Raw genomic sequence first — 26,449 nt, forward strand, 5'->3', positions numbered from 1 at the left:
TGGCTTTATTTCTGGGTTCTCTGTTCTACTTCACTGGTCTGTGTGCCCATTTTTATACTAGTACCATGCTGTTTTAATGACTATAGCCTTGTAGTATAGTTTAAAGTCAGGTAATGTGATGCCTCTAGATTTGTTCTTTTTGCTTAGTCTTGCTTTGGCTATGTAGGCTCTTTTTGGGTTCCATATTAATTTTAGGATTGTTTTCTCTAGTTCCATGAAGAATGATGATGGTATTTTCATGGGAATTGCATTGAATTTGAAGATTGCTTTTGGCAGTATGGTCATTTTCACAATATTGAGTCTACCCATCCATGAGCATGGGATATATTTCCATTTGTTTGTGTCATCTATGATTTCTTTCAGCAGTGTTTTGTAGTTTTCCTTATAGAGGTCTTTCACCTCCTTGGTTAGGTGTATTTCTAAGTATTTTAATTTTTTTGCAGCTATTGTAAAAGGGGTAGAATTCTTGATTTGATTCTCAGCTTGGTCACCATTGGTGTATAGCAGTGGTATTGGTTTGTGTATATTGATTTTGTGTCCTGAAACTTTACTGAATTCATTTATCACATCTAGGAGTTTTTTTTTTTTTTTTGGATGAGTAGGGTTTAATACCTTCTACAATTATACCATCAGTGAAAAGCGACAGTTTGACTTCCTTTTTACCAATTTTGATGCCCTTGATTTCTTTCTCCTGTCTGATTGCTTTGACTAGGACTTCCAGTGCTATGTTGAATGGAAGTAGTGAAAGTGGGCATCCTTGCATTCTTCCAGTTCTCAGGGGGGAATGCTTTCAACTTTTCCCTGTTCAGTATAATGTTGGCTGTGAGTTTGTCATAGATGGTTTTTATTACCTTAAGTTATGTCCCATCTATGCCAATTTTGCCAAGGGTTTTAAACATGAAAGAATGCTGGATTTTGTCAAATGCTTTCTCTGTGTCTAATGAGATGAGCATATGATTTTTGTTTTTAACTCTGTTTATGTGGTGTGTCACATTTATTGACTTGTGTATATTAAATTATCCCTGCATTCCTGATATGAAACCCACTTGATCATGGTGGATTATCTTTCTGATATGCTGTTGGATTCGGTTAGCTAGTATTTTGTTGAGGATTTTTGCATCTATGTTCATCAGGGATATTAGTCTCTGTAGTTTTCTTTTTTTGTTATGTCCTTTCCTGGTTTTGGTATTCGGGTGATACTGGCTTCGTAGAATGATTTAGGAAGGATTCCCTCTTTCTCTATCTTTTTGAATAGTTTCAATAAGTTTGATATCAATTCTTCTTTGAATTCCTGATAAAATTCAGCTGTGAATCTATCTGGTCCTGGACTTTCTTGTTGTCGGCAATTTTTAAATTACCATTATTTTTATCTAGCTGCTTGTTATTGGTCTGTTCAAAATTTCTATTTCTTCCTGGTTTAATCTAGGAGTTCTGTACGTTTTCAGAAATTTATCCAACTTCTCTCAGTTTTCTAGTTTGTGCACATAAAGGTGTTCATAAAAACCTTGAATGGTCTTTTGTATTTCTGTTGTATTGGTTGTAATATCTCCCATGTTGTTTCTAACTGAGCTTATTTGGATCTTCTCTCTTCTTTTCTTGGTTAATCTCACTAATGGTCTATCCCTTTTCTTTCTCTTTCAACAGACCAGGTTTTCGTTTCATTTATCTTTGGTATTATTTTCTGTTTGTTTTAATTTCATTTAGTTCTGCTGTCATCTTGGTTGTTTGTTTTATTTTACTGGGTTTGAGTTTGGTTTGTTCACGTTTCTCTAGTTCCTTAGGTGACCTTAGATTGTCTATTTGTACTCTTTCAGATTTTTTGATGTAGGGATTTAATGCTATGAAATTTTCTCTTTGCACTGCTTTTGCTGTATCTCAGAAGTTTTGATAGGTTGTGTCACTATTATTGTTCATTTCAAAGAAGTTTTAAATTTCTATCTTGATTCCATTGCTGATGCAAAGATCATTCAGGAGCAGATTATTTAATTTCCATGTATTTGCATAGTTTTGAGGGTTCCTTTTGGAGTTGATTTCCAATTTTATTCCACTGTGGTCTGACAGAGTACTTGATATAACTTTGATTTTCTTTAATTTATTGAAACTTGTTTTTCGGCCTATGTTCCACGTTCTGATGAGTAGAATATATATTTTACAGTTGTTGAGAGTGCTGTAAATATTTGTTAAGTCCATTTATTCTAGGGTATAGTTTCTTTGTTTATTTTCTGTCTTGATACTTTCTAGTTCTGTCAGTGGAGTATTGAAGCCCCCCGCTATTATTGTATTCTGTCTATCTCATTTCTTTTTATTTATTTATTTATTTTTTATTATACTTTAAGTTCTAGGGTACATGTGCACAACATGCAGGTTTGTTACATATGTATACATGTGCCACGTTGGTGTGCTGCACCCATTAACTCATCATTTACATGAGGTATATCTCCTAATGCTATCCCTCCCCCCTCCCCTCATCCCCCAAAAGGTCCCAGTGTGTGATGTTCCCTTTCCTATGTCCAAGTGTTCTCATTGTTCAGTTCTCACCTATGAGTGAGAATATGCCGTGTTTGAGTTTCTGTTCTTGCGATAGTTTGCTGAGAATGATGGTTTCCAGCTGCATCCATGTCCCTACAAAGGACATGAACTCATCCTTTTTTGTGACTGCATAGTATTCCATGGTGTATATGTGCCACATTTTCTTAATCCAGTCTGTCATTGGTGGACATTTGGGTTGGTTCCAAGTCTTTGCTATTGTGAATAGTGCTGCAACAAACATACGTGTGCATGCATCTTTGTAGGAGCAAGATTTATTATTCTTTGGGCATATACCCAGTAATGGGATGGCTGGATCAAATGGTATTTTTAGTTCTAGATCCTTGAGGAATCGCCACACCATCTTCCACAATGGTTGAAGTAGTTTATAGTCCCACCAACAGTGTAAAAGTGTTCCTATTTGTCCACATCCTCTCCAGAACCTGTTGTTTCCTCACTTTTTAATGATCACCATTCTAACTAGTGTGAGATGGTATCTCATTGTGGTTTTGATTTGCATTTCTCTGATGGCTAGTGATGATGAGCATTTTTTCATGTGTCTGTTGGCGGCATAAATGTCTTCTTTTAAGAAGTGTCTGTTCATATCCTTTGCCCACTTTTTGATGGGGTTGTTTGTTTTTTTCTTGTAAATTTGTAAATTTGTTTGAGTTCTTTGTTGGTTCTGGATGTCAGATGAGTGGATTGCAAAAATTTTCTCCCATTCTGTAGGTTGCCTGTTCACTCTGATGGTAGTTTCTTTTGCTGTGCAGAAGCTCTTTAGTTTAATTAGATCCCATTTGTCAATTTTGGCTTTTGTTGCCTTTGCTTTTTGTGTTTTAGACATGAAGTCCTTGCCCATGCCTATGTCCTGAATGGTATTGCCTAGGTTTTCTTCTAGGGTTTTTATGGTTTTAGGTCTAACATTTAAGTCTCTAATTCATCTTGAATTAATTTTTGTGTAAGGTGTAAGGAAGGGATCCAGTTTCAGCTTTCTACGTAGGGCTAGCCAGCTTTCCCAGCACCATTTATTAAATAGGGAATCCTTTCCTCATTTCTTGTTTTTGTCAGGTTTGTCAAAGATCAGATGGCTGTAGATGTGTAGTATTATTTCTGAGGGCTTTGTTCTGTTCCATTGGTCTATATCTCTGTTTTGGTACCAGTACCGTGCTGTTTTGATTACTGTAGCCGTGTAGTATAGTTTGAAGTCAGATAACGTGATGCCTCCAGCTTTGTTCTTTTGGCTTAGGATTGTCTTGGCAATGCGGGCTCTTTTTTGATTTCATATGAACTTTAAAGTAGTTTTTTCCAATTCTGTGAAGAAAGTCATTTGTAGCTTAATGGAGATGGCATTGAATCTATAAATTACCTTTTCACGATATTTGTTCCTCCTATCCATGAGCGTGGAATGTTCTTCCATTTGTTTGTGTCCTCTTTTATTTCATTGAGCAGTGGTTTGTAGTTCTCCTTGAAGAGGTCCTTCACATCCCTTGTAAATTGGGTTCCTAGGTATTTCATTCTCTTTGAAGTAGTTGTGAATGGGAGTTCACTCATGATTTGGCTCTCTGTCTGTTATTGGTGTATAAGAATGCCTGTGATTTTTGCACATTGATTTTGTATCCTGAGACTTTGCTGAAGTTTCTTAGCAGCTTAAGGAGATTTTGGGCTGAGATGATGGACTGAGATGATAAATACACAATCAGGTCATCTGCAAACAAGGACGGTTTGACTTCTTCTTTTCCTAATTGAATACCTTTTTTTTTTTTTTTTTTTTCTGCCTGATTGCCCTGGCCAGAACTTCCAACACTATGTTGAATAGGAATTGTGAGAGAGGGCATCCCTCTTTTGTGCCAGTTTTCAAAGGGAATGCTTACAGTTTTTACCCGTTCAGTACGATATTGGCTATGGGTTTGTCATAAATAGCTCTTATTATTTTGAGGTGTATTCCATCAATACCAAATTTATTGAGAGTTTTTACCATGAAGGGCTGTTGAATTTTGTCAAAGGCCTTTTCTGCATCTATTGAGATAATCATGTGGTTTTTGTCTTTGGTTCTGTTTATATGCTGGATTACATTTATTGATTTGTGTATGTTGAACCAGCCTTGCATCCCAGGGATGAAGCCCACTTGATCATGGTGAATAAGCTTTTTGATGTGCTGCTGGATTCGGTTTGCCAGTATTTCATTGAGGATTTTTGCATCGATGTTCATCAGGGCTATTGGTCTAAAATTCTCTTTTTTTGTTGTGTCTCTGCCAGGCTTTGGTATCAGGATGATGCTGGCCTCATAAAATGAGTTAGGGAGGATTCCCTCTTTTTCTATTGATTGGAATAGTTTCAGAAGGAATGGTACCAACTCCTCCTTGTACCTCTGGTAGAATTCAGCTGTGAATCCGTCTGGTCCTGGACTTTTTTTGATTGGTAGGCTATTAATTATTGCCTCACTTTCAGAGACTATTATTGGTCTATTCAGGGATTCAACTTCTTTCTGGTTTAGTCTTGGGAGAGTGTATGTGTCTGGGAATTTATCCCTTTCTTCTAGGTTTTCTAGTTTATTTGCGGAGAAGTGTTTATAGTACTCTCTGATGGTAATTTGCATTTCTGTGGGGTTGATGGTGATAACCCCTTTACCATTTTTTATTGCATCTATTTGATTCTTCTCTCTTTTCATCTTTATTAGTCTTGCTAGTGGTCTATCAATTTTGTTATCTTTTCAAAAAACCATCTCCTGGATTCATTGATTTTTTGAACGGTTTTGTGTGTCTCTCTCTCCTTCAGTTCTGCTCTGATCTTAGTTATTTCTTGCCTTCTGCTAGCTTTTGAATGTGTTTGCTCTTGCTTCTCTAGTTCTTTTAACTGTGATGTTAGGATGTCCATTTTAGATCTTTCCTGCTTTCTCTTGTGGGCATTTAGTGCTACAAATTTCCTTCTACACACTGCTTTAGATGTGTCTCAGAGATTCTGGTATGTTGTATCTTTGTTCTCATTGGTCTCGAAGAACATCTTTATTTCTGCCTTCATTTTTTATGTATCCAGTAGTCATTCAGGAGCAGGTTGTTCAGTTTCCATGTAGTTGAGCAGTTTTGAGTGAGTTTCTTAATCCTCAGTTCTAACTTGATTGCACTGTGGTCTGAGAGACAGTTTGTTATAGTTTCTGTTCTTTTACATTTGCTGAGGAGTGCTTTACTTCCAACTATGTGCTCAATTTTGAATAAGTGTGATGAGGTGCTGAGAAAAATGTATATTCTCTTGATTTGGGGTGGAGAGTTCTGTAGATGTTTATTAGGTCTGCTTAGTGCAGAGCTGAGTTCAAGTCTTGTATATCCTTGTTAACTTTCTGTCTTGTGGATCTGTCTAATGTTGACGGTAGGGTTTTAAAGACTCTCATTATTATTTTGTGGGAGTCTAAGTCTGTTTGTAAGTCTCTAAGGACTTGCTTTATGAATCTGGGTACTCCTGTATTGAGTGCATATATATTTAGGATAGTTAGCTCTTCTTGTTGAATTAATCCCTTTACCATTATGTAATGGTCTTCTTTGTCTGTTTTGATCTTTATTGGCTTAAAGTCTGTTTTATCAGAGACTAGGATTGCAACCCCTGCCTTTTTTTTTTGTTTTGTTTTCCATTTGCCTGGTAGATCTTTCTCCATCCCTTTATTTTGAGCCTATGTGTGTCTCTGCACGCGAGATGGGTCTCCTGAATACAGCACACTGATGGGTCTTGACTCTTTATCCAATTTGTGAGTCTGTGTCTTTTAATTGGAGCATTTAGCCCATTTACATTTAAGGTTAATATTGCTATGTGTGAATTTGATCCTGTCATCATGATGTTAGCTGGTTAGTTTGCTCATTAGTTGATGCACTTTCTTCCTAGCACCGATGGTCTTTACATTTTGGCATTTTTTTGCAGTGGCTGGTACTGCTTGTTTCTTTCCAAGTTTAGTGCTTCCTTCAGGAGCTTTTGTAGGGCAGGCCTGGTGGTGACAAAATCTCTCAGCATTTGCTTTTCTGTAAAGGATTTTATTTCTCCTTCACTTAGGAAACTTAGTTTGGCTGGATATGAAATTCTGCATTAAAAATTCTTTTCTTTAAGAATGTTGAATCCTGGCCCCCACTCTCCTCTGGCTTGTAGAGTTTCTGCTGAGAGATCTGCTGTTAGTCTGATGGGCTTCCCTTTGTGAGTAACCTGACCTTTCCCTCTGGCTGCCCATAAGATTTTTTCCTCCATTGCAACTTTGGTGACTCTGACAATTATGTGTCTTCAAGTTGCTCTTCTCAAGGAGTATCTCTGTGGCATTCTCTGTATTTCCTGAATTTGAATGTCGGCTTGCCTTGCCAGGTTGGGGAAGTTATCCTGGATAATATCCTGCAGAGTGGTTTCTAACTTGGTTCCATTCTCCCCGTCACTTTCAGGTACACCAATCAGATGTAGATTTGGTCTTTCCACATAGTCCCATACTTCTTGGAGGCTTTGTTCATTTCTTTTTACTCTTTTTTCTCTAAACTTCTCTTCTGACTTCATTTCATTCATTTGATCTTCAATCACTGATACCCTTTCTTCCAGTTGATCGAATCGGTTACCAAAGCTTGTGCAGTTGTCACGTAGTTCTCGTGCCATGGTTTTCATCTCTATCAGGTCATTTAAGGACTCTCTACATTGGTTATTCTAGTTAGCCATTCATCTAATCTTTTTTCAAGGTTTTTAGCTTCTTTGCAGTGGATTCGAACTTCCTCCTTTAGCTTAGAGAAGTCTGATCATCTGAAGCCTTCTCTCAACTTGTCAAAGTCATTCTCTGTCCTGTTTTGTTCCATTGCTGGTGAGGAGCTGCATTACTTTGGAGGGGGAGAGGTGCTCTGATTTTTAGAATTTTCAGCTTTTCTGCTCTGTTTTTCCCTCATCTTTGTGGTTTTATCTACCATTGGTCTTTGACGATGGTGATGTGCAGATGGGGTTTTGGTGTGGATGTCCTTTCTGCTTGTTAGTTTTCCTTCTAACAGTCAGGACCCTCAGCTGCAGGTCTGTTGGAGTTTGCTTGAGGTCCACTCCAGAGCCTGTGTGCCTGGGTATCAGCAGTAGAGGCTGCAGAAGAGTGGATATTACTGAACAGCAAATGTTGCTGCCTGATCATTCCTCTGGAAGCTTTGTCTCAGAGGGGTACCCGGCTGTGTGAGTTGTCCATCTGCTCCTACTTGGGGGTGGCTCCCAGTTAGGCTACTCAGGGGTCAGGGACCCACTTGAGGAGGCAGTCTGTCTGTTCTCAGATCTCAACCTCTGTACTGGGAGAACCACTACTCCCTTCAAAGCTGTCAGACAGAGACATTTAAATCTGCAGAGGTTTCTGCTGCCTTTTATTTGGCTATGCCCTGTCCCCAGAGGTGGAGTCTACAGAGGCAGGCAGGCCTCCTTGAGCCGTGGTGGGCTGCACCCAGTTCGAGCTTCCCGGCTGCTTTGTTTACTTACTCAAGCCTCAACAATGGCGGGCACCCCTCCCCCAGCCTCACTGCCACCTTGCAGTTAGATCTCAGACTGCTGTGCTAGCAGTGAGTGAGGCTCCGTGGGTGTGGCACCCTCTGAGTCTGTCATGGGATATAATATCCTGGTGTGCCATTTGCTAAGACCCTTGGAAAAGCACAGTGTTAGGGTGGGAATGACAAGATTTTCCAGGTGCTGTGTGTCATGGTTTCCCTTGGCTAGGAAAGGGAATTCCCTCACCCCTTGCGCTTCCTGGGTGATGCAATGCCTCGCTCTGCTTTGGCTCTCACTCGGTGGGCTGCACCCACTGTCCGACATACCCCAGTGAGATGAACCTGGTACCCCAGTTGGAAATGCAGAAATCACCCATCTTCTGTGTCACTCACACTGGGAACTGTAGCCTGGAGCTGTTCCTATTCGGCCATCTTGGAACCACCACTGCCTGTCTGTCTTATTTCTTACATCTAGTAGTGATTGTTTTATAAATTTGGGAACTCCAGTGTTAGGTGCATATATATTTAGGATTGTAATATTTTCCTGCTGGACTAGTCCTTTTATTGTTATGTAATGTCCCTCTTTGTCTTTTAAAACTATTCTTGCTTTAAAGTCTGTTTTGTCTGATATAAGAATAGTTACTCCTGCTCAATTTCATGTCCATTTACATGCAGTATATTTTTCCACTCCTTTACCTTAAGTTTATGTTAGTCCTTATGTGTTAGGCAAGTCGCTCGAAGACAGCAGATACTTGGCTGGTGAATTCTTGTTCATTCTGACATTCTGGATCTTGGAAGTGGAGCAGTTAGGCCATTTACATTTACTGTTAGTGTTGAGATATGATGTACTATTGTATTCATTGTGCTAGTTGTTGCCTGAATTTCTTGTTTGTTTGTTTGTTTGTTTTTCATTGTGGTATTATTTCATAGGTCCTGTGAGATTTATGTTTTAAGAAGGTTCTATTTTGGTGTATTTTGAGGTTTTGTTTCAAGATTTAGAACTCCTTTTAGCATTTCTTGTAGTGCTGACTTTGTAGTGGCAAATTCTCTTGGTAGTGATAAATTCAGCATTTGCTTGCCTGAAAAAGACTTTATCTTCCCTTTGTATATGAAGCTTAGTTTTCCTGGGTACAAAATTCTTGGCTGATAATTATTCTTTTAAGGAGGCTAAAGTAAGGATAATTACTTCATTTAAGGAGATGAAAGATAGGACTCCAATCCCCTCTAACTTGTAGGGTTTCTGCTGAGGAATCTGCTGTTAATCTTATAGGTTTTCCTTTATAGGTTAGCTGATGCTTTTCCCTCACAGCTCTTAAGATTCATTCCTTCATCTTGACTTTAGATAACCTGATGACTGTGTGTTTAGGTAATTATCTTTTTGCAATGAATTACCTGGGTGTTCTTTGAGTTTCTTGTATTTGGATGTCTAGATCTCTAGCAAAGCCAGAGAAGGTTTCCTCAATTATTTCCTCAAATTAGTTTTCCAAAATTTAGATTTCTCTTCTTCCTCAGGAACACAAATTATTCTAATGTTTGGTCGTTTAACATAATCCCAAATTGGTTGGAGGCTTTGTTCATTAAAAAAATTTTTTTTTCTTTGTCTGTGTTGGATTGGGTCAAGACAATAGCATTGTCTTTGAGCTCTGAGGTTCTTTCTTCTACTTGTTCAATTCTATTGTTAAACCTTTTCAGTATATTTTGCATTTCTCTAAGCGTGTCTTTTATTTCCAGAAGTTCTTATTGTTTTTCATTTATAATATGTATTTCTCTGAAGTATTTTTGTCCATATCTTGTGTTATTTTAAAAATTTCTTTAAGTTGGTTTTCACCTTTCTCTGGTGCCTACTTGAGTAGCTTAATAATCAACCTTCTGAATTCTTTTTCTGGCAATTCAGAGATTTCTTTTTGGTTTGGATCTATTACTGGTGAACTAGTGTAATCTTTCAGTGGTGTTATAGAACTCTGTTTTATTATATTTCCAGAATTTTTTTTCTGGTTCTTTCTCATTTGGGTCAATTACGTCAGAGGAAAGGTCTGGGACTCAAGGGCTGCTGTTCAGATTCTTTTGTCCCACAGAGTGATCCTTTTATGTGGTGCTCTCCCCTTTCCCCTAGAGATAGGGCTTCCTGAGAGCTGAACTGCAGTGATTGTTATTGCTTTTCTGGGTCTAGCCACCTAGTGGACCTACCAGGCTCCAGGCTGGTACTGGGGAGTGTCTGCAAAAAGTCCTGTGTTGTGATCTATTTTCAGGCTTCTCAACCATGGATACCAGCACCTACTCCAGTGGAGGTAGCAGGGGAGTGAAGCGGATTTTGTGAGAGTCCTTGGTTGTAGTTTTGTTTAGTGCATGGGTTTTCTCAAATGCTGGTTATACTCACAGTGAAGTTGTCATGTGGACAGACTCAGGACCTCTCGTTAGCCAGGATGTTACAAGTGGTGGAATTAGCTGTTGTTTTCTCCTTCCTTGGAGCAGGGCTGCTTTGTTATGAGTTGCTGTAATGGCTTGACTTGATTGGCCTCCAGCCAGAAGGTGGCAATTTCAAGACAGCATCAGCTGCAGCAGTATAGGGGGAATACAAACTTGCTCTAAGGTCACCTGGATAAGTATTTGGGTTTCTCAGGTGATGGGCAGGGCCACAGAACTCCCACAAGATTATGTCTTTTGTCTTCAGCTACCAGGGTGGGCAGAGAAAAACCATCAGGTAGGGGCAGAGTTGGGCATGTCTGAGCTCAGGCTATCCTTGGGCAGGGCTTAATGTGGCAGCTGTGGAGTATGGGGGTCTGGTTCTCAGGCCAATGGAGTTATGTTCCCCAGGGGGATTATGGCTGCCTCTGCTGCTTTGTACAGGTAGCCAGGGAAGTGGGGGAAAGCCAGAGGTGATAGGCCTCACCCCACTCCCACAGAGCTAGCAAGGCCAGTCTCACTCCCGCCATGCTCCCCCAGTAACCAACAGAGTCAAATTTATATCCAGGCCTCTGGTAAGCAGGGCTGGGATGTTGCCCTGGGATACTATCCTCTCTGCTGAGAAGGCAGGTAGGGCTTTCAGGCCTCACCCCTCCCTGCGTACTGTGGCTTCAGTGCTCGTATCTGCACTTTGTGTTCATCTCCACAGATCCTGCCAGGACAATTCATACTCAGTCAAAGTTATTACAAAGTTCAGCTGGAAGTTTCCTTCTCCCTGTGGCCCTTCCCCAATTCCACTGGCAGCCGTCCCCAAGGACCCCTGTGAGATAAAGTTAGAAATGACTTTCCTGGACTTCCCAGGGGACCAGGAGTGCCTGCAGGGCTCTTCCCTCTGCTTCTTCTAATTCTATATTTTGCTTGGTTCTCTAAATTCATTTCAGCTCTAGGTAAAGTTAAATCCTTTTCCTGTTATTTGGATTTTCAGGTTTCCCCAGTGAAGATGTGTGTTCAGAGGTGGACTTTCCCCCTCTCACACTTTAGGCACTCACAGTTTTTCAGCTATTTCACTGAGTTCACGGTGGCAAGCCACTTCTTTCAAAGGGTCTGTGAATTCTTTCAGTTTTCCTGCTATATTCCTGCAACGGTTCTTGGAGCAAAAGTTCATGATGTGAGTCTTCACACATGTTCTTCTGAGTGAGAGTTGCAAGTTAGTCCTGCCTCCTAGCTGCCATCTCCTGCCCCAGGGTAATTATTAATAGCATCTTCTTTTATTTTCCAATGGGTCTCAATAGATCACATAGTGATCTACCTGTCATAATATTTCAATTGCCTGTGTTCTCTGTATCTCCTGCTGGATGACAAGCTCAAACACTTAGTAGGAACTTAATAACTTTGTTGAATGAGTGAAGCATTGGGTAGAACTAGAAGTCTTCTGCGAAATAAACTTAGTACAGTTAACCTTTTAGAGCCTGTCATTAATCCACATTGGCCTCCTTATCTCCTTGCAGCCTGTAAGAACTGAGAAACCAGCCGCCGTTTCAGCCAGTCTGTGACTAAGTCCACATCCTTTAGATACAAGGAAGTGGTGGGGATGCTAAGGTTGGGTAGGTTGTGTTGCTATATCACCCTCTTGTGGCTGGTGTGTGAAACTCATCACAAAATCCTTTCTGTGGTATAATCTCTAAGGTGGTAGTTCTATAGACCTCAACCCAGATCTCATTTTGGTTTCAGGTTAGATTTGGTCTTCACTATTTTTTAAAAGTTACCCAGGTAATTCTAATATTTAGGTAGCTTTTGTTGTTATTGGCAGGTTTGGGCCATGCTTAAGTGACCAGGTGGCCACCTTTGACAGACTACTTCTTGGTATATAGAAATGTATTTAGTTTTCTCAAAGCTCACCAGGGGGCCAGCATATCTCCAGATCAGTGGTTCTCAACTTGGGGAGATTTTGCCAAGCAGGGGACATTTGGTAGTGTTTGGAGACACTTGATTGTCACAATCAAGGACAGGGCATGTGCTATAAACCCAGTGGGCAGAGGCCAAGGATGCTGTTAAACACCCTACAGTGCACAGGACAGCCCCATGACAAAAAAATTATCCAGCCCCAAATGTCATTAGTGTGGCAGTTGAGAAACCTTGCTCTAGATTTTGTCCACAAGGGGAATTTGGAAGAGTTCAGGGAAGGGAATTACTCTGGCAGTGACAAAAATTAAACAATCCTTTCAACACAGTTCTCCATGTGGAGGGTGTTTCCTGACCTTTAGTGAAAGGGATGCCAAGATAACCCTTGTCCACCTCCAGGAAAAGGACAACCTCACATCTTATCTGATCAAATCTGCCTCCTTCAGCATTTCATAACTATGGCATGGAGACATAAGGCCAGGAAACACATCACGCCATGCTACTGTGTTATAAATCCTTTAGGAAACACAAGACAAAAGTGCAATTTCCTTGATGGACTGGTTGTAATTTATTCATTTCCAAAAAGTAGAAACATAAACTTTGGAAGAAGAATCAATTCACAGTGGCTTCTCAGCCAGCACACACCACCCCCTGTAATAATTACATCTCTGCTGTGTGAATGGAGGAAGCGTCCTGAAGAGCCTGGGACTATGCCCAGTTGTACTTCAGAACATCAGTCCCTTCAAACTGAGAATGGGTGTGTTTTCCTCCTGACTTCTCTAGAATTCAGACATGCTTGGTCAAAAGAAAACAGCGTTAGAAGGGAAACACGGGGAAAACTTATTGTTTTAAGCCTGAGGAAAACGCAAGCTCCTGCTCCCCATAGTTTCCCTTTTGGGGGAAACTAGAGAGTGGTGAATGTATCACCAGAATTTTCCCACTTGTAAACATGGTCTAGGGTGAGAGGCATAATGCCAGTGATGTTTGGTGGGAGGCCCAAAAGACTCCCTCCCCAGTGAGGTCTTGAGCCCAGGGGTTCAGGATACTTGGAAGTGAAAGCCTCTTCTTCACCCTTTGTTTCTGTCCTTCCATCAGTTAGAATTCAGCTACTGGAAAAACCCAAGTGCTGGGAACTGAGCTTCTAGAACAATCTGAGTTGTAGTAAAGGAATGGGTGCTCATAAGCCTAGCGTTTACAAATCTTCATTAGTAGCTCCACAGTTTTGAGAGTAGACAGTGAATGAGGGTAAGGTTATACAAGGGTGGCATAGTGTATAATTGTGAGGCATTTTTGTCTGCCTACCACCTGAATCCCACTTCTATTATTTGTAGAATTCCTTAATTCATAAGAAGTGAAAATGGAAAATGCCAGATATTCAATTACCAGCCTCCCTCGGAGATAGGACATGGACATGTGACCTACGATTGACCACTCAATTCCAGACTTTGAATTATAAGCTAGAGATGAAAGGATGAAGAAGCATCCTGGAGAATTCACTTTCATGGCAGACAGTGCAGCAGTAACAGTAATATCAAGTTTCCAAGTCCAGCAGAGACAGTGAGGCAGTGGTAGAGTCTGTGCCTAGTGCTGGGGACAGTGGCTGTGCATGAACAGGATGGTCATCCCTGGGCTAGTTTTGTAATTTTGGCTGTGCCCCCAAAGCCTAGTCTCCTCTTTTCCTGTTCACTTTCAAAGCATGGTTTTGCAGAACCTTCTAGCAGTTATTGGAACCAATCAGTATCTTTTCAATAGGTTCCTTTTCTACATTAAAAAGCCAAAGCCAGCTTCTGTTGATTGTAACCGAGAACTCTATTAAAGAAGTTGATACCAAGAAACGAGATGCACTAAGCAACAGGCTTACAATGTGAATTGACCACATAAAGGAGGAAAGATACAAGGCAATAAGGACCTGAGTTCTGAGCTGGGAAGTTGGTGCCCCTTATTATGCAATTGTATGATAGTAGCTGTTTCTTACAGTACTTGCCAAGTGTATATAAGAACCAATAAGAACAAGAAAAGCTTAAATTGAAGACAGCTTGTCTGAAAGCAAAGAATAGGAAAAAACATAGGACTTTACCAAAAAAAGGCTCTTTCTGCCTGCAGCTTGCAAAATAAGTTATTGAGCATTCAATGATTTGAAGTTGTTAGACCAAAATAACTTAATTTTCTACTAGAAGATAAATTTAGTGTGAGGAGAGGTATGCAGGGAGTAGAAAGTGCCAAGGAAAGACCTTGACCTGCAATATCCCCTTGAAGCCCTGGATATAGAATACGTTCAGAATCTGGTCACAGAGAGTCTTAGCTGAGGTTCCAGGTTTGTTCAAGGGAATCAACAGAGAACTGGGATTTAAACATCATTTTGAGAAGTGAAAAATCACCATGGGACAAGTTCCTCTTAGTATTCCAAGCTCCTTTGTAACAGCACCATCAAACATTTGCTACTTTTTTCTTTAAAACTGAATGCCATTTGCACAGAAGCGGACTTTTAAGACTCTTACATGGTTTCCAGTCCACTGTTCAAAACTCAGAGATCTCAAAATCGTTCTGTTTATTGACTGTTTAGCTTCTGGGTTTTGCAAATAAAATAATTTTTAGCTTCTTTTATACAATAATATCAGAGTGTTTTATGTATAATAAGAAATTCACCCTTCAGCCTCTATTCAATCTTTATCCTGAGAGAGAAACTGAGGCACAGAGGCTTGATCAGGTCTGCAGGTTATCATGATCAGCTCCCAGAACAAAGTAAAGACGGCCAAAATGTAAACTTTTCCAGACTTTGTGACTGGTGGTCCACTGTGTGAGATAGGTACTCAGATGTCCTGGCTTTCAGTCTTTGGTTTTTATTATCCAGTTCCAGCCAAGAGCAAGATGCCCAAAGTCTGAACTCACGTTACTATCCATTTCATCTGCCACAACACAAAGATGGAACGCTGTTATCAAGTAACGCTCTGTCCTGCGCCTGCAGCCACGGCAGAGCAAGCTAAATTCTTGGGAAGCCTCACTTCCTTGTTCATTTCACAGATGTATGTGGAAGAAACATCACCAGGCAGTTGATCCAAGAAGGGTACAGATGTGTAGCATGTCTGTCAGAGGAAACCTGGGGCCTGGGGCCAAGTTCAGTGTTCATTTTGTTTTTTCCATTTTCCTTCATAAAGTCCCTTTGTTGGGTCTTTGGTATCAGCTCTCTGGAAGTGTCACACTAGCATAGACTGTGATGGAATTTGTTTCCTGGGGACAAAGCAGAAGTCTGTGAGGGGAGGGACTGGATACTCACTTCATAGGATGCAAATGAAAACAGCGCTGCTGAGGAAAAGGAAAGGGTCTTAGAGATCACGGCTTGTGCAGGGTCTGTCACAGACAGGGCCTTGTTGGGGCAGCACTTGGGTACCCACACTGCTTCTCCACCTGCAACAAGGGCCACAGCTCCCTTCCAAGCATAAGCATGCCATTATGGGGAGCATGATCTGAGGACTAGCACTCAATACCCTGTCTCCCCCTTTGCCCTCTCCCCTTCCATCCCCTTGTAAGGCAAACCATTTGTTTTGCTGTTAGGCATGGATCACAATCTGGGGAAGCCAAGAGAGTTGTAAATTATTGAGTTTTTAAAAAGTCTAGCAGGACTCAAAGGGAGAAGAGAAAAGTGGTATTGGTAGGGGAGAGGAAGGGGAGAAGAGGGTTATGCGCAAAGATCTCTCATGTCAAAGAAACAAATAAAAGAGAATGGGAATTTAAGGGGTTTTTCCATAAAGTCTTAACTATAGCATATTGGTTTTGTCCTTAAGTAAATTTCATTAAAAATCTATATATTTTTTGAAGCTTTTGAAGTCAGGTTTATATTTTTACTTCCCTCTTAGATATGACAGTGTACTGAGAATGGATCTCAAGTTGAAGATGGATTTCATCTTGAAATAGGACACCTGCCCAGGCGCTTCTGGGTGGGTGTGTGGGCGGTAAGAGCTTTGAAAAATAAGGTGGGTGCAGGCATTTGTGTGACCTTTGTGCCTCTATAATCCTGGGCTCTCTTCTGAAACAGCCCAAGTGGACCAAAGCTTTCAGCCCAGAATTTATTTCTGTTCATTCAGCAAAGGAAAGATTCCTGTCACAAGTAAACTTAGTCCCTGCTGATCTTGCGATAGGGTAGAACAGGCAAGTCTCATTTTGAGCTGCACCTCATATTCTCTTCTAGGTTTAACACCTATGCAGAGCTCCACCCCTAAATATTCTAATTAAATGGGGCTGGACAGAGTCTAGGCATGAGCATTTTTACAGCGCTTCCCTGGTGATTCCGCTTTGTAGCTGGAGTTGAGAACTCCTGGACTCCAGCTGCCGTTCCTAAACTTGAGTGTGTATCAGAATTACCTGGGGTGTGGGTTTTTTAATATGTAGGTCCCTGGCTACTCTCCATAGACATTTTCATTTAACAGAATCCTAGATGGAAGGCCCTAGGAATCTTTATTTTTAACAAGTACGCCAGCTGATTCTGATGTGGTCCTTGGACAACTCTCAGAGAAACACTGGCCAGCAGGGAGTGAGCAGTGGCCCCATGTGAGCAGGTGTTGGGGGTTTCATGGAAATGGAAAACCAAGGCCACAGAGACTCTTTTTTGCCTGCATGCTGTGGCCTACCTTCCCTGGTCCAGGACTCATCAATGTGTTTCATTTAATTTGTTTTTGTTTTAGTTTTTAAATTTTTTTTTTTTTACTTTTAAGTTCAGGCGTACATGTGCAGGTTTGTTACACAGGTAAACTTGTGTCATGGGGATTTGTCGTACACATTATTTTGTCACCCAGGTATTAAGCCTATTGCCCAATAGCTATTTTTTCCTGATCCTCTCCCTCCTCCCATCTTAAAAAAAAAAAAAAAAAAAAAAAACTTCCTCCTTTTCCCTCCTCCATATATTCCCCCTCTACAGAGAGTAGGCAGAGAGATGCCTCACCTGGACAGACTCTGGGACAGGCTCTGTGGCAGCAACATATATGGTGGTGCAAGGGTCCTGAGCTGGGAAGGGGTCAAGTTTCTTCTGAAGAGGCTACGAGAGAAGCAAAGAAAGCAGATTAGCTGAACAGAGAGAGCTAGTTCTCATGCATCTCTCTGATGGAGAAGCACAGACTCAAGAAGCCTTGAGGCAGAACACTCCTTTGAGTCATTTGGTTCAACCTCCTTCTCAGGTGGGAATTCTCCCTCAAATTCTCTGGAACTCAATTCCCCAGGCTTTGCTTGGACTCCCCAAGTGGTGTCTTGGAGTGCACAACCTCCCAAGGCAGCCTCATCCATTGTTAATGCTTCCCAGATGTTTTAAATGTCTTCCTCAAAAGAAACTGAAATTGGTGTGGCTCTTACAGGAGCAGCTGGAGGGGACAGAATAGCAACAGCATTTAGTCCATCTCACTCATATCACCGGCTACATGCGGAGTTCTTGCATCCCACACTGCCATTCCTACTCTTCCTCCTTCTCACATATGTCTTCTCATTTGCCTCACAACCACTCTATGTGTTAAATACTGTTACTCACACTTCACCGAGGATGAAGCTACAGCTCAGAAAGATCAAATGTTTTCCTAATGTGTACATGCAAGAAGTGTCAAAGCCAGGAGTCCCCTACCTTAAGCTCTTTTAACTTAAGGTACATGTCCTATCACTATTCTTCTTTGGTCACCTCAACTTATAATGACCTATCCCTTACCTAAATTCCTCAGGTATTTAAAGTCTAATTTATACATTATGGCACTCTATGCTATATTTAAAACATTCTGATATATTTATGTGTTGTTTCTCCAGTCTACACATTCCTTGAGAAATAAGCTATATAGTTTTGTATTCCCCACAGAACAGTGTGGGACGCATAAAAATAAGCCCTTCAGTTGATATTTGTTGATGCTACTTTGAAAAAATTAAAACCCACAATACCTGGACAAAGACTTCAAAGTAAATTGAGACCACATCCTTGTAAGATGTGGATGCCATCACTTATAATAGGGAAGTCATTAATTCCACACTTTTCGGGGACACTGGTTATGGGATAATGCTGCTGTCCACTCTCCCTGGGTATAGAGCCAAACTTGAAACCACACCACTTGTGTTTTGATGCGAGAAAGCTTGGAATTTTATGTGATGGAAGGGTTAAAGAATTAGGAAAGTTTATTGGAGGAAAAAGGGATGGGACATAATTTTTCTCTTCATATATTTGATGAATTGCCATACAGAAAAGGAATTTGATTTGCCTGTAAAGTGCTTCAGGTTTAAACAAAGATTAGGATTTAGGGGAAATACTTTGGTTCAATATAATGAAGATCTTTCTGATAGTAAGAGATGCTCAAATGAGGGATAAATTGCCTTGACAGGCAATGAACTCCTATAGTTTTAAGTGCCTGGGCATGGTCTAAACCAGTGCTGCTGACTTTTATTATGCATATGAATTACTTGGGGATCTTGCTAAAGGGTTGATTCTACTTCAGAAGATCTGGGGCAGGGCCTGATTCTGCATTTCTAATGAAGTCCCAGGTGATGCAAATGCTGCTTGTTCACAAACTATATTTCAGTAAAAAGGAGCTAGGCAACACTTTGGAAGTAATGTTGTAGCAGATAATTCAAGCAGTGATTGGGTGGTTCAAATAGATGACTTTCAAGATCCCATATAATTCGTAAATACATTTGGAAGAAATTTTGAGTTTAAGGAATAATTTCTTGCAGTAATGAGATAGATTAAGAGGCTATGAAAACAGTTTATTAAGAAACCTTTATCAACACATGCAACCTCTGCTGGTCTTCCTGTTTGGGAGAACTTTAGCATGACCTGACCTAGAGGCAGAAGGAAGAAGGCAAAGAAACTTACATTTTTAACATTAATTCAGAAGTTTTAGAAAAGACAAAAATATGTAAAAGAAATCACCCATCGTCCTATTAAGACTATGTGTGTGCTTAAATGTTGGCTTCAAGATCTTTATCCAGGCATAGGGGATTATTTTAAACATAATTATAATAAGTTAGTATGTTTTTGTATCTTGTCATCTTCTGTTAGGATCATTGTACATCTTTAGGGAACATCATTTACAAGCAACTCCAGGGGCATTATTTTCTCATAACTTTTGTGAATGGTGGCCCCTGGAGTTAATTCTGCAAGATAGTAGCTCTGATAAGTCCTAGAAGAGTTCCTAGCACACAGTAAACATTTGTTAAGTGATTTTCATGTTATTATATTCTTTATAAGATTATTTTATAACCATTCCAAAAAGACTAAAGGCATTGTTAGTTTTTAAATAATTGTCTACATTCTTACAGTCTTTATAATGACATAATAAAGACATTGCAAATATGAACAAAGAAAATTGTGAGAATGTGGGTAAGTCTAATTATATATCTCGTATATAAAACAATAATAGTTATGTCTTGTATGTCTAAAATATATATGAAATTCAAATAATGACAAACAGCCACATAAATCAAGAGGTGAAATTATTGTGGACTTAACGTATTATGCAGGAGAGAAGTAAACATTAGACTTTGGTAAGTCAAAGACATATTTTACAATTTCTAGGGTAGCCACTAAAAAGACAGAAAAAACTTATTCACTAATATGTAGAGGAGAAAGTTGAATAATAAAAATATAACTTAAAAAAATTTCCACCAAAGAAACCCTAGTCTCAGATAGCTTTACTAGCAATTTCTACCAAATATTTAAGGGGAGAAATAAGACCAATTCTACCCCCAAATCCCAGAGAACGATAGAAAGGAAATGCACCCCGTAGTGGGTTGAACTGTGGCCCCAAAAGATATGTCCACCCAGAATCTCAAAATGTGACTATTTGAATAAAGGTCTTCACAGATGTCAAGATAAGGATTTCAAAATGAGGTCATCCTGGATTAGAATAGATCCTAAGTCTGACGATGAGTGTCCTTACAAGCGATGGAAAAAAAGAAGACACAGAGAGGGAGGTTATGTGAAGATGAAGGCAAAAATTGCAGATAAACAACTATAAGCCAACAAATGCCACGGATAGCCTGGAGCCACCAGATGCTGGAAAAGGCAGAGGATTTTCTCCTAAAGCCTCCAGAGGGAGTGTGGCCCTGAGGATGTGGCTCCTTATTTTGGACTTCTGATCTCCAGAACTGTTAGAGAATAAATTTCTGTTGTTTTAAGCCACCAAGTTTCTCGTAATTTGTTACGGCAGCTCTAGGACACTAACACATACCCCAACTCATTGTGTGAATTAGCATAAATCTTTATATCAAAACCCCACTCGTTAGGCATGACTCCCCAGGTCCCTTCCAGTTCTTAAAGTCTGAATTTTTAACAGGAGAGTGACCAACTTTACCATGATGTGGGTATTAGGTAGAGTAGCTCTTTGTCATTTTGGGATCCATCTGAGGCTTGTGATTAAAGAAGAGCCCAGGAAGCACTCTGTTACTTATTTTTTAAGGATATTTTAAATATTTCTACCTCAACTTGTATCCCAGTTAGATATACTCACAAGAATGCTATATACCAGCCACTGCAGTGCCTTCTTAAAAAAATGGCATTACACAAGAGAATTACAGGCCAATTTCACTCAGAAACATAAGTGGAAAACAAAACTCTTCACAAAATACTAGCAAATAAAATCCAGTAATGCTTGAAAAGGACTAGACTAAATTGGTCTGCAACAAAATTAAGATCTTCTCTTTACCAATAGGTATCTCTGAGAAATTTCAAAGGCAAGCCACAGATAGGCGAAGGTATTTGCTGACATATCTGCCAAAGGGAGCATATCCAAAATATATGAAAAGCATATGCTAGTCCATAGAAGAAAGACTAAACTTCAAAGGAAAATGGGCAAGAGATTAAATGTGCACTTTAAGAAAAAAGTTTAATATGGCCAATAAACATATGAAAAGTTGCTCAACTTCCTTAATAATTAGAGAGATGTGGAATAAAAGTATAATAAGACACATCCAACAGTAGGACTAAAATTAGACTGTTAATACCAAGTTTTCATTAGAATGCAGAGCGATTGAGGCCGAGAGCAGGGGCTCATGCCTGTAATCCCAGCACTTTGGGAGGCTGAGGCGGTCAGATCACCTGAGATCAGGAGTTCCAGACCACCCTGGCCAACATGGTGAAACCCTGTCTCTACTAAAAATACAAAAATGAGCCGGGTGTGGTGGCACGCACCTGTAACCCCAGCGACTTGGGAGGCTGAGACAGGAGAATGGCTTGAACCCAGGAGGCAGAGGTTGCAGTGAGCTAAGATCCTGCCACTGCTGCTCCAGCCTAGGCAACAGAGTGAAACTCTGTTTCAAAAATAAATAAATAAATAAATAAAGCATAGCAATTGAGACTCTCATACGTAGCTGATAGAGAAGTAAATGGATACACACACTTTGAAAAACAGCTCGGCCTTATCTAGTCAATTTGGAGATATGCATACTCTATAATTCAGTAATTCGACTTTTAGGTATATCTAGGTATATATTCAACAAAAATATTTGCACATATCCACTTAACGGCTTGCATATGACTGTTCACAGCTGCAACTTTCATAATAGCTTCAACCTGGAAATAACCCACATGTCCATCAACAGTCAACTGGATAAATAAACTCTAGTATGCTCATACATTTATATTCTATGAAGCAATGAAAAAGCATGCATTATATCTAAATTCAAAGACATGTGTGAATCTCATAAAGATAATATTGAGCAAAATAAATCAGACATGAGAGAAAAAAGAATAAAGAATTCAATTTTTATAAAGGGCGAAGATAAAAAAGGAAAAAGCTAAACTATATTTCTAGAGGTCAGGATAGTGGTTATCTTTGGGGAGGAGAGAGGAAGTAATGATTGGGAAGTGGCACAGGAGGCCTTCAGGAAGTATGGGCAATGTTCTAGTCTTTGATCTGAATGGTAGTTTTATGGTATTAGAAGACTCAATACTGAGGCCAGGCACAGTGGCTCACATCGGTAATCCCAGCACTTTGGGAGGCTAAGGTGGGCGGATCACTTGAGGTCAGGAGTTTGAGACCAGCCTGGCCAACATGGGGAAACCCCATCTCTACTAAAGATACAAAAATGAGCTGGGTGTGGTGGCAGGTGCCTGTAATCTCAGCTGCTCAGGAGGCTGAGGCAGGAGAATTACTTGAACCCAGGAGGCGGAGGTTGCAGTGAGCCCAAATCACACCACCGCACTCCAGCCTGGCCGATAAAGCAAGACTCTGTAAAACAAACAAACACACAAAACAAAACAAAACAAAAAAACGGGCAATACTGAAAAATGTAATTTCTCCTCATATAGATCTGTAGACTCAATACAATTCTAATAAATTTTTTTCTTTTTATGGTACTTAATAAGTTGATTCTAAAATACATATGAAAGTACAAAGGAACAAGAATAGCCAAAAATTTTTGCAGAAAAACAAATTAGGAAGACTTGCTTTATCAAATATTGAGATATGCACTTAAGGGTAATTCAGTGAGCTGACATTAATGTGTTTTGTACTTTTTTGGTCAGAGTTGATCCTGACTGAGGAGTGCATATGCGTGAGTGTGTGTGTGTGAGTGTGTGTGTGCGTGTGTGTAAAATGGAGGAGAGGACTCAAAGTGTGATTAGAAGCAGTTGGAGGTAGCAGAGGAGGTGCAAGTTAGTCCCCTCAAGTGTTTGCAAAGTAAGACATGCCTGCCCAGCGCTCTCCTAGGTGCTGTAGTGGCTACAAATAGAGTAGAGAACAGACTCCAGTCCTCAAAGACTTTTAGTCTTGCAGGTCAGCTCAGACTCAAATGTAGAACTGGAGGACAGTCCTGAACTGATGAATGCCACTGAATTTTAAATTTTATTTAATTCAAATTAATTTAAATTTAGAAACCTACATGTGGCTAGTGACTACCATATGTCATGCTTCACAGTAAAAAAGAGGGATGCTAGCAGCATAGGATAGAGTAGTGAGGGAAGACACTATGGTAAAGATGAACCTGGTTACCTAAATATGCAGACGAGAGCATGGGGGGAAAGGGTTACTCTTGGGATTCTCATCTATGTAAACGGAGTTTAGTTGAGGGAAGGATGGAGCTGGGTTGTGTAATAAACCCTCCAGGCCACTAGGGGACAGCAGAAATAAGAACTTTTTCCAGGAGTCCATCTCCTGGTTCTCAGAAGTGCATTTGCTATCTTTTGATGCAATTTTCTAAGGTACTAATCAAAACCGTGTTTACCTTCACATCCTTTACTCAAGAATTTGCCTCTTCCTACACCCCAAATGGCCAGATTCTGGCCTATACAATACCAAGAATTGCCTTCATGTTGAAAAACAACAGTGTCTCTACATCTAACCATGATGCTTTTAGTGTCTCTATCCCTTCCTTCTACCATATCTGCTTCTCAACTTCACCATGTATCCAGTTTTTCCATCCTTCACTTCTTAGTCCGATGATCACTCTATCAACAATGCTTTCTTCCATCTCCAGTCTATATATCATCTTTCATCTCTTTAACCACACTCTAGCTAGAATTTTGAAGATCCCACCTTCCTTGTCACCTTTGCACTTTGTAAATGCCTGAACTTGGATCAGTACAACATGTCACACAATAGCTTTTCCAAACCTTCTCCTCTCTCCTCAAGCCTGCACTGTTTTCCCTCGAAAAGGAAATAATTGAGTAACATGGAACCCTAGGCTCCTAGAATGCCAGAGCTGGAAAGATACATACATACAGTATTTATTTCCAGCTTCTTCATTTTTTTGCTATGAAGAAACATGACCAGAAAAGTATCCAGTGTTACCCATTATTAGTGACCTTTACGAGAACTCTTGTTCTTGACTCCTGTTCCCTACTTTCCTCTGCTCTGGATGGAAAACTGTGAATGTCCAACAAGCAAGGTAGACTGGCCAGGAATCCTATAGGAAAGAGGACAGGTTCATCTCAAACAAAATATAGAACTTACACCTGGTTTCTGGACTTGGGCATAGATTGTAAGGCTTTTTTTTTCCATTGTTGTCTGGTAATGGTCCGTTTTACCTGGTGAAAAGAAACCATAATGGTTATCTCCCTCTGGTCCCCAGCAGGAGCTCCTTACTCAGACCTGTCTGGTCTTTACTGTCCTTTGCATACCCACTTTCCCCAAGGGTACAATAGAAACAAAGCCCTGAGTCCCAACCTGCCTGCACATTGTCTTAGGTTAGTTACTTGATCACTCTCGGCCTATCTGTGAAATGGGATTTGAAATACCTGCCTTGTGGGGCTGTTGTGATAATTAAATGAGATACCAGTGTTTAGAACATTGCTTGATGCATAACAAATGCCCAATATGCATTAGGTGTTTTTCTCATTGGTGTCCCATTCAATTACTTTAATCTCTGTTGTTCAATGTGCATATCTGGTCTCCTAATAGGATTCTAAGTTCTTTGAGGGCAGGGCTAGTTATTTATACCTGTTTTATATTTTCCAGCTGGTAGTATGTTGCTTCACTCGCAGCTTTCTCACCTCCCTATTTCTGGGGGAATCGATGTGTGGGAGGTAAGGGTGGGGGGACATGTAAGAGGGATGTTCCAACTGGGACTGTTTAGAAAATAAAGCAACAATGTCATTCTGTTGCCCAGCCTCTGGAAATTTTGCTCAGGGCCTAGGGTCTCTGGAAATTAATAAGTTGCAGAACATTTTAATTGTTAGCCAATTTTAAAAAGCTTTCTTTTTGAATTATAGGAGTAATTTATTCTCATCATAAAATAAAAATTGCGAAGAAACACATAAAAAGTATAAATCCCCTTCCCCCATTAACCAACCCAATTTCATTCCCAAAAGAAACCATATTTCTCAATACCTGTGAAAAGAAGTGAGGAAAAAAGAGAAGAAACCATTTTTAAACGTTTGATGTATATCCCTGTAGATCAGCTCTGTGCAACAGAACTTTCTGAGATGATGGACATGTTCCATATCTGCAATGTCTAATACAGCTTACAGACACGGGGCTATGGAGCACCTGAACTGTGACTAATGCCACTGAATTTTAAATTTTATTTAATTCAAATTAATTTAAATTTAAAAAGCCACATGTGGTGAGTGACTACCATATTAAACAATGCAGTTCTGGATATTTGCTATACTTATATAGGCTTTTTTTTTTTCACACAAATGGTGTCATTCTGCACACACTTCTCTGTAACTTGATCTTTGCACTTAAAATGTCTTGACGCTAGGCCAGGCGCAGTGGCTCACGCCTGTAATCCCAGCACTTTGGGAGGCCGAGGCGGGCGGATCATGAGGTCAGGAGATCGAGACCATCCTGGCTAACATGGTGAAACCCCGTCTTTACTAAAAATATAAAAAATTAGCCGGGTGTGGTGGCGGGTGCCTGTAGTCCCAGCTACTCAGGAGGCTGAGGCAGGAGAATGGCATGAGCCTGGGAGGTGCAGCTTGCAGTGAGCCAAGATCGCGCCACTGCACTCCAGCCTGGGCAACAGTGAGACTCCATCTCAAAAAACAAAAACACAAAACAAACAAACAAAAATGTCTTGACACTTTTCATGCTGGCACAGTAGACCTATCTCATTCTTTCTAAAGTTGCACAGTATCCTTTGTATACATCACGCGGCAGTAAGGATGGTGAGAAAGTGGCAAACTGAAGCATGGAGGTTTATTATGGGCAAAGTCCAAGCAGAAGCAATGGAGGCTAGACCCAGAGGAAATCACAGCCTTTAGGATAGACTTATTTTAACACCAGTTAATTTATTCTCTTAAAAAACTGGGCTGGGCACAGTGGCTCATGCCTGTAATCCCAGCACTATGGGAGGCTGAGGTGGGCAGATCACGAGGTCAGGAGTTCAAGACCAGCCTGGCCAACATGGGGAAACCCTGTCTCTACTAAAAATACAAAAATTAGCCAGGCGTGTGGCACGCACCTATAATTCCAGCTACTCAGGAGGCTGACACAGAAGAACTGCTTGAGCCCAGGAGACGGAGGCTGCAGTGAGCCGAGATCATGCCATTGCACTCCAGCCTGAGTGACAGAGCAAGAATCTGTCTCAAAAAAAAAAAAAAAAGAAAGAAAGAAAGAAAAAAAAGGGCACGTCTCTGAGGAAATAGCATTTTTAGGAGAGGCACATTTTTCTTTGGAAGGGAAAGGCCCAGTGTGTATGTGGTGAGCATGGTGGAATGTGCTGCGTGAGGGTGTGGGGAGTCTTGGGGAGGAAAT

General features: G+C 40.4%; 1 protein-coding gene across 2 annotated transcripts in view; it reads right to left on the bottom strand.

Moving 5' to 3' along the window:
- Positions 1 to 12,832: 12,832 nt before the first annotated feature.
- SLAMF1 (signaling lymphocytic activation molecule family member 1) overlaps positions 12,833 to 26,449 on the bottom strand; it is a 37,663-nt gene continuing 24,046 nt past the window's right edge. The window contains exons 5-7 of one of the 2 annotated variants that reach the window (XM_025394102.1): positions 24,203 to 24,276; positions 17,230 to 17,322; positions 12,833 to 15,521 (exon numbers count right to left, since the gene is read on the bottom strand). In XM_025394102.1, the coding sequence (XP_025249887.1) occupies positions 15,471 to 15,521; positions 17,230 to 17,322; positions 24,203 to 24,276 (218 nt within the window). In that variant the 3' untranslated portion in view covers positions 12,833 to 15,470. The remainder of the gene's footprint in view (positions 15,522 to 17,229; positions 17,323 to 24,202; positions 24,277 to 26,449) is intronic. The other variant, XR_003120804.1, reaches the window with a different exon arrangement.

This window comes from Theropithecus gelada, chromosome 1, assembly GCF_003255815.1.
Source record: "Theropithecus gelada isolate Dixy chromosome 1, Tgel_1.0, whole genome shotgun sequence".
NCBI lineage: Eukaryota > Metazoa > Chordata > Mammalia > Primates > Cercopithecidae > Theropithecus > Theropithecus gelada.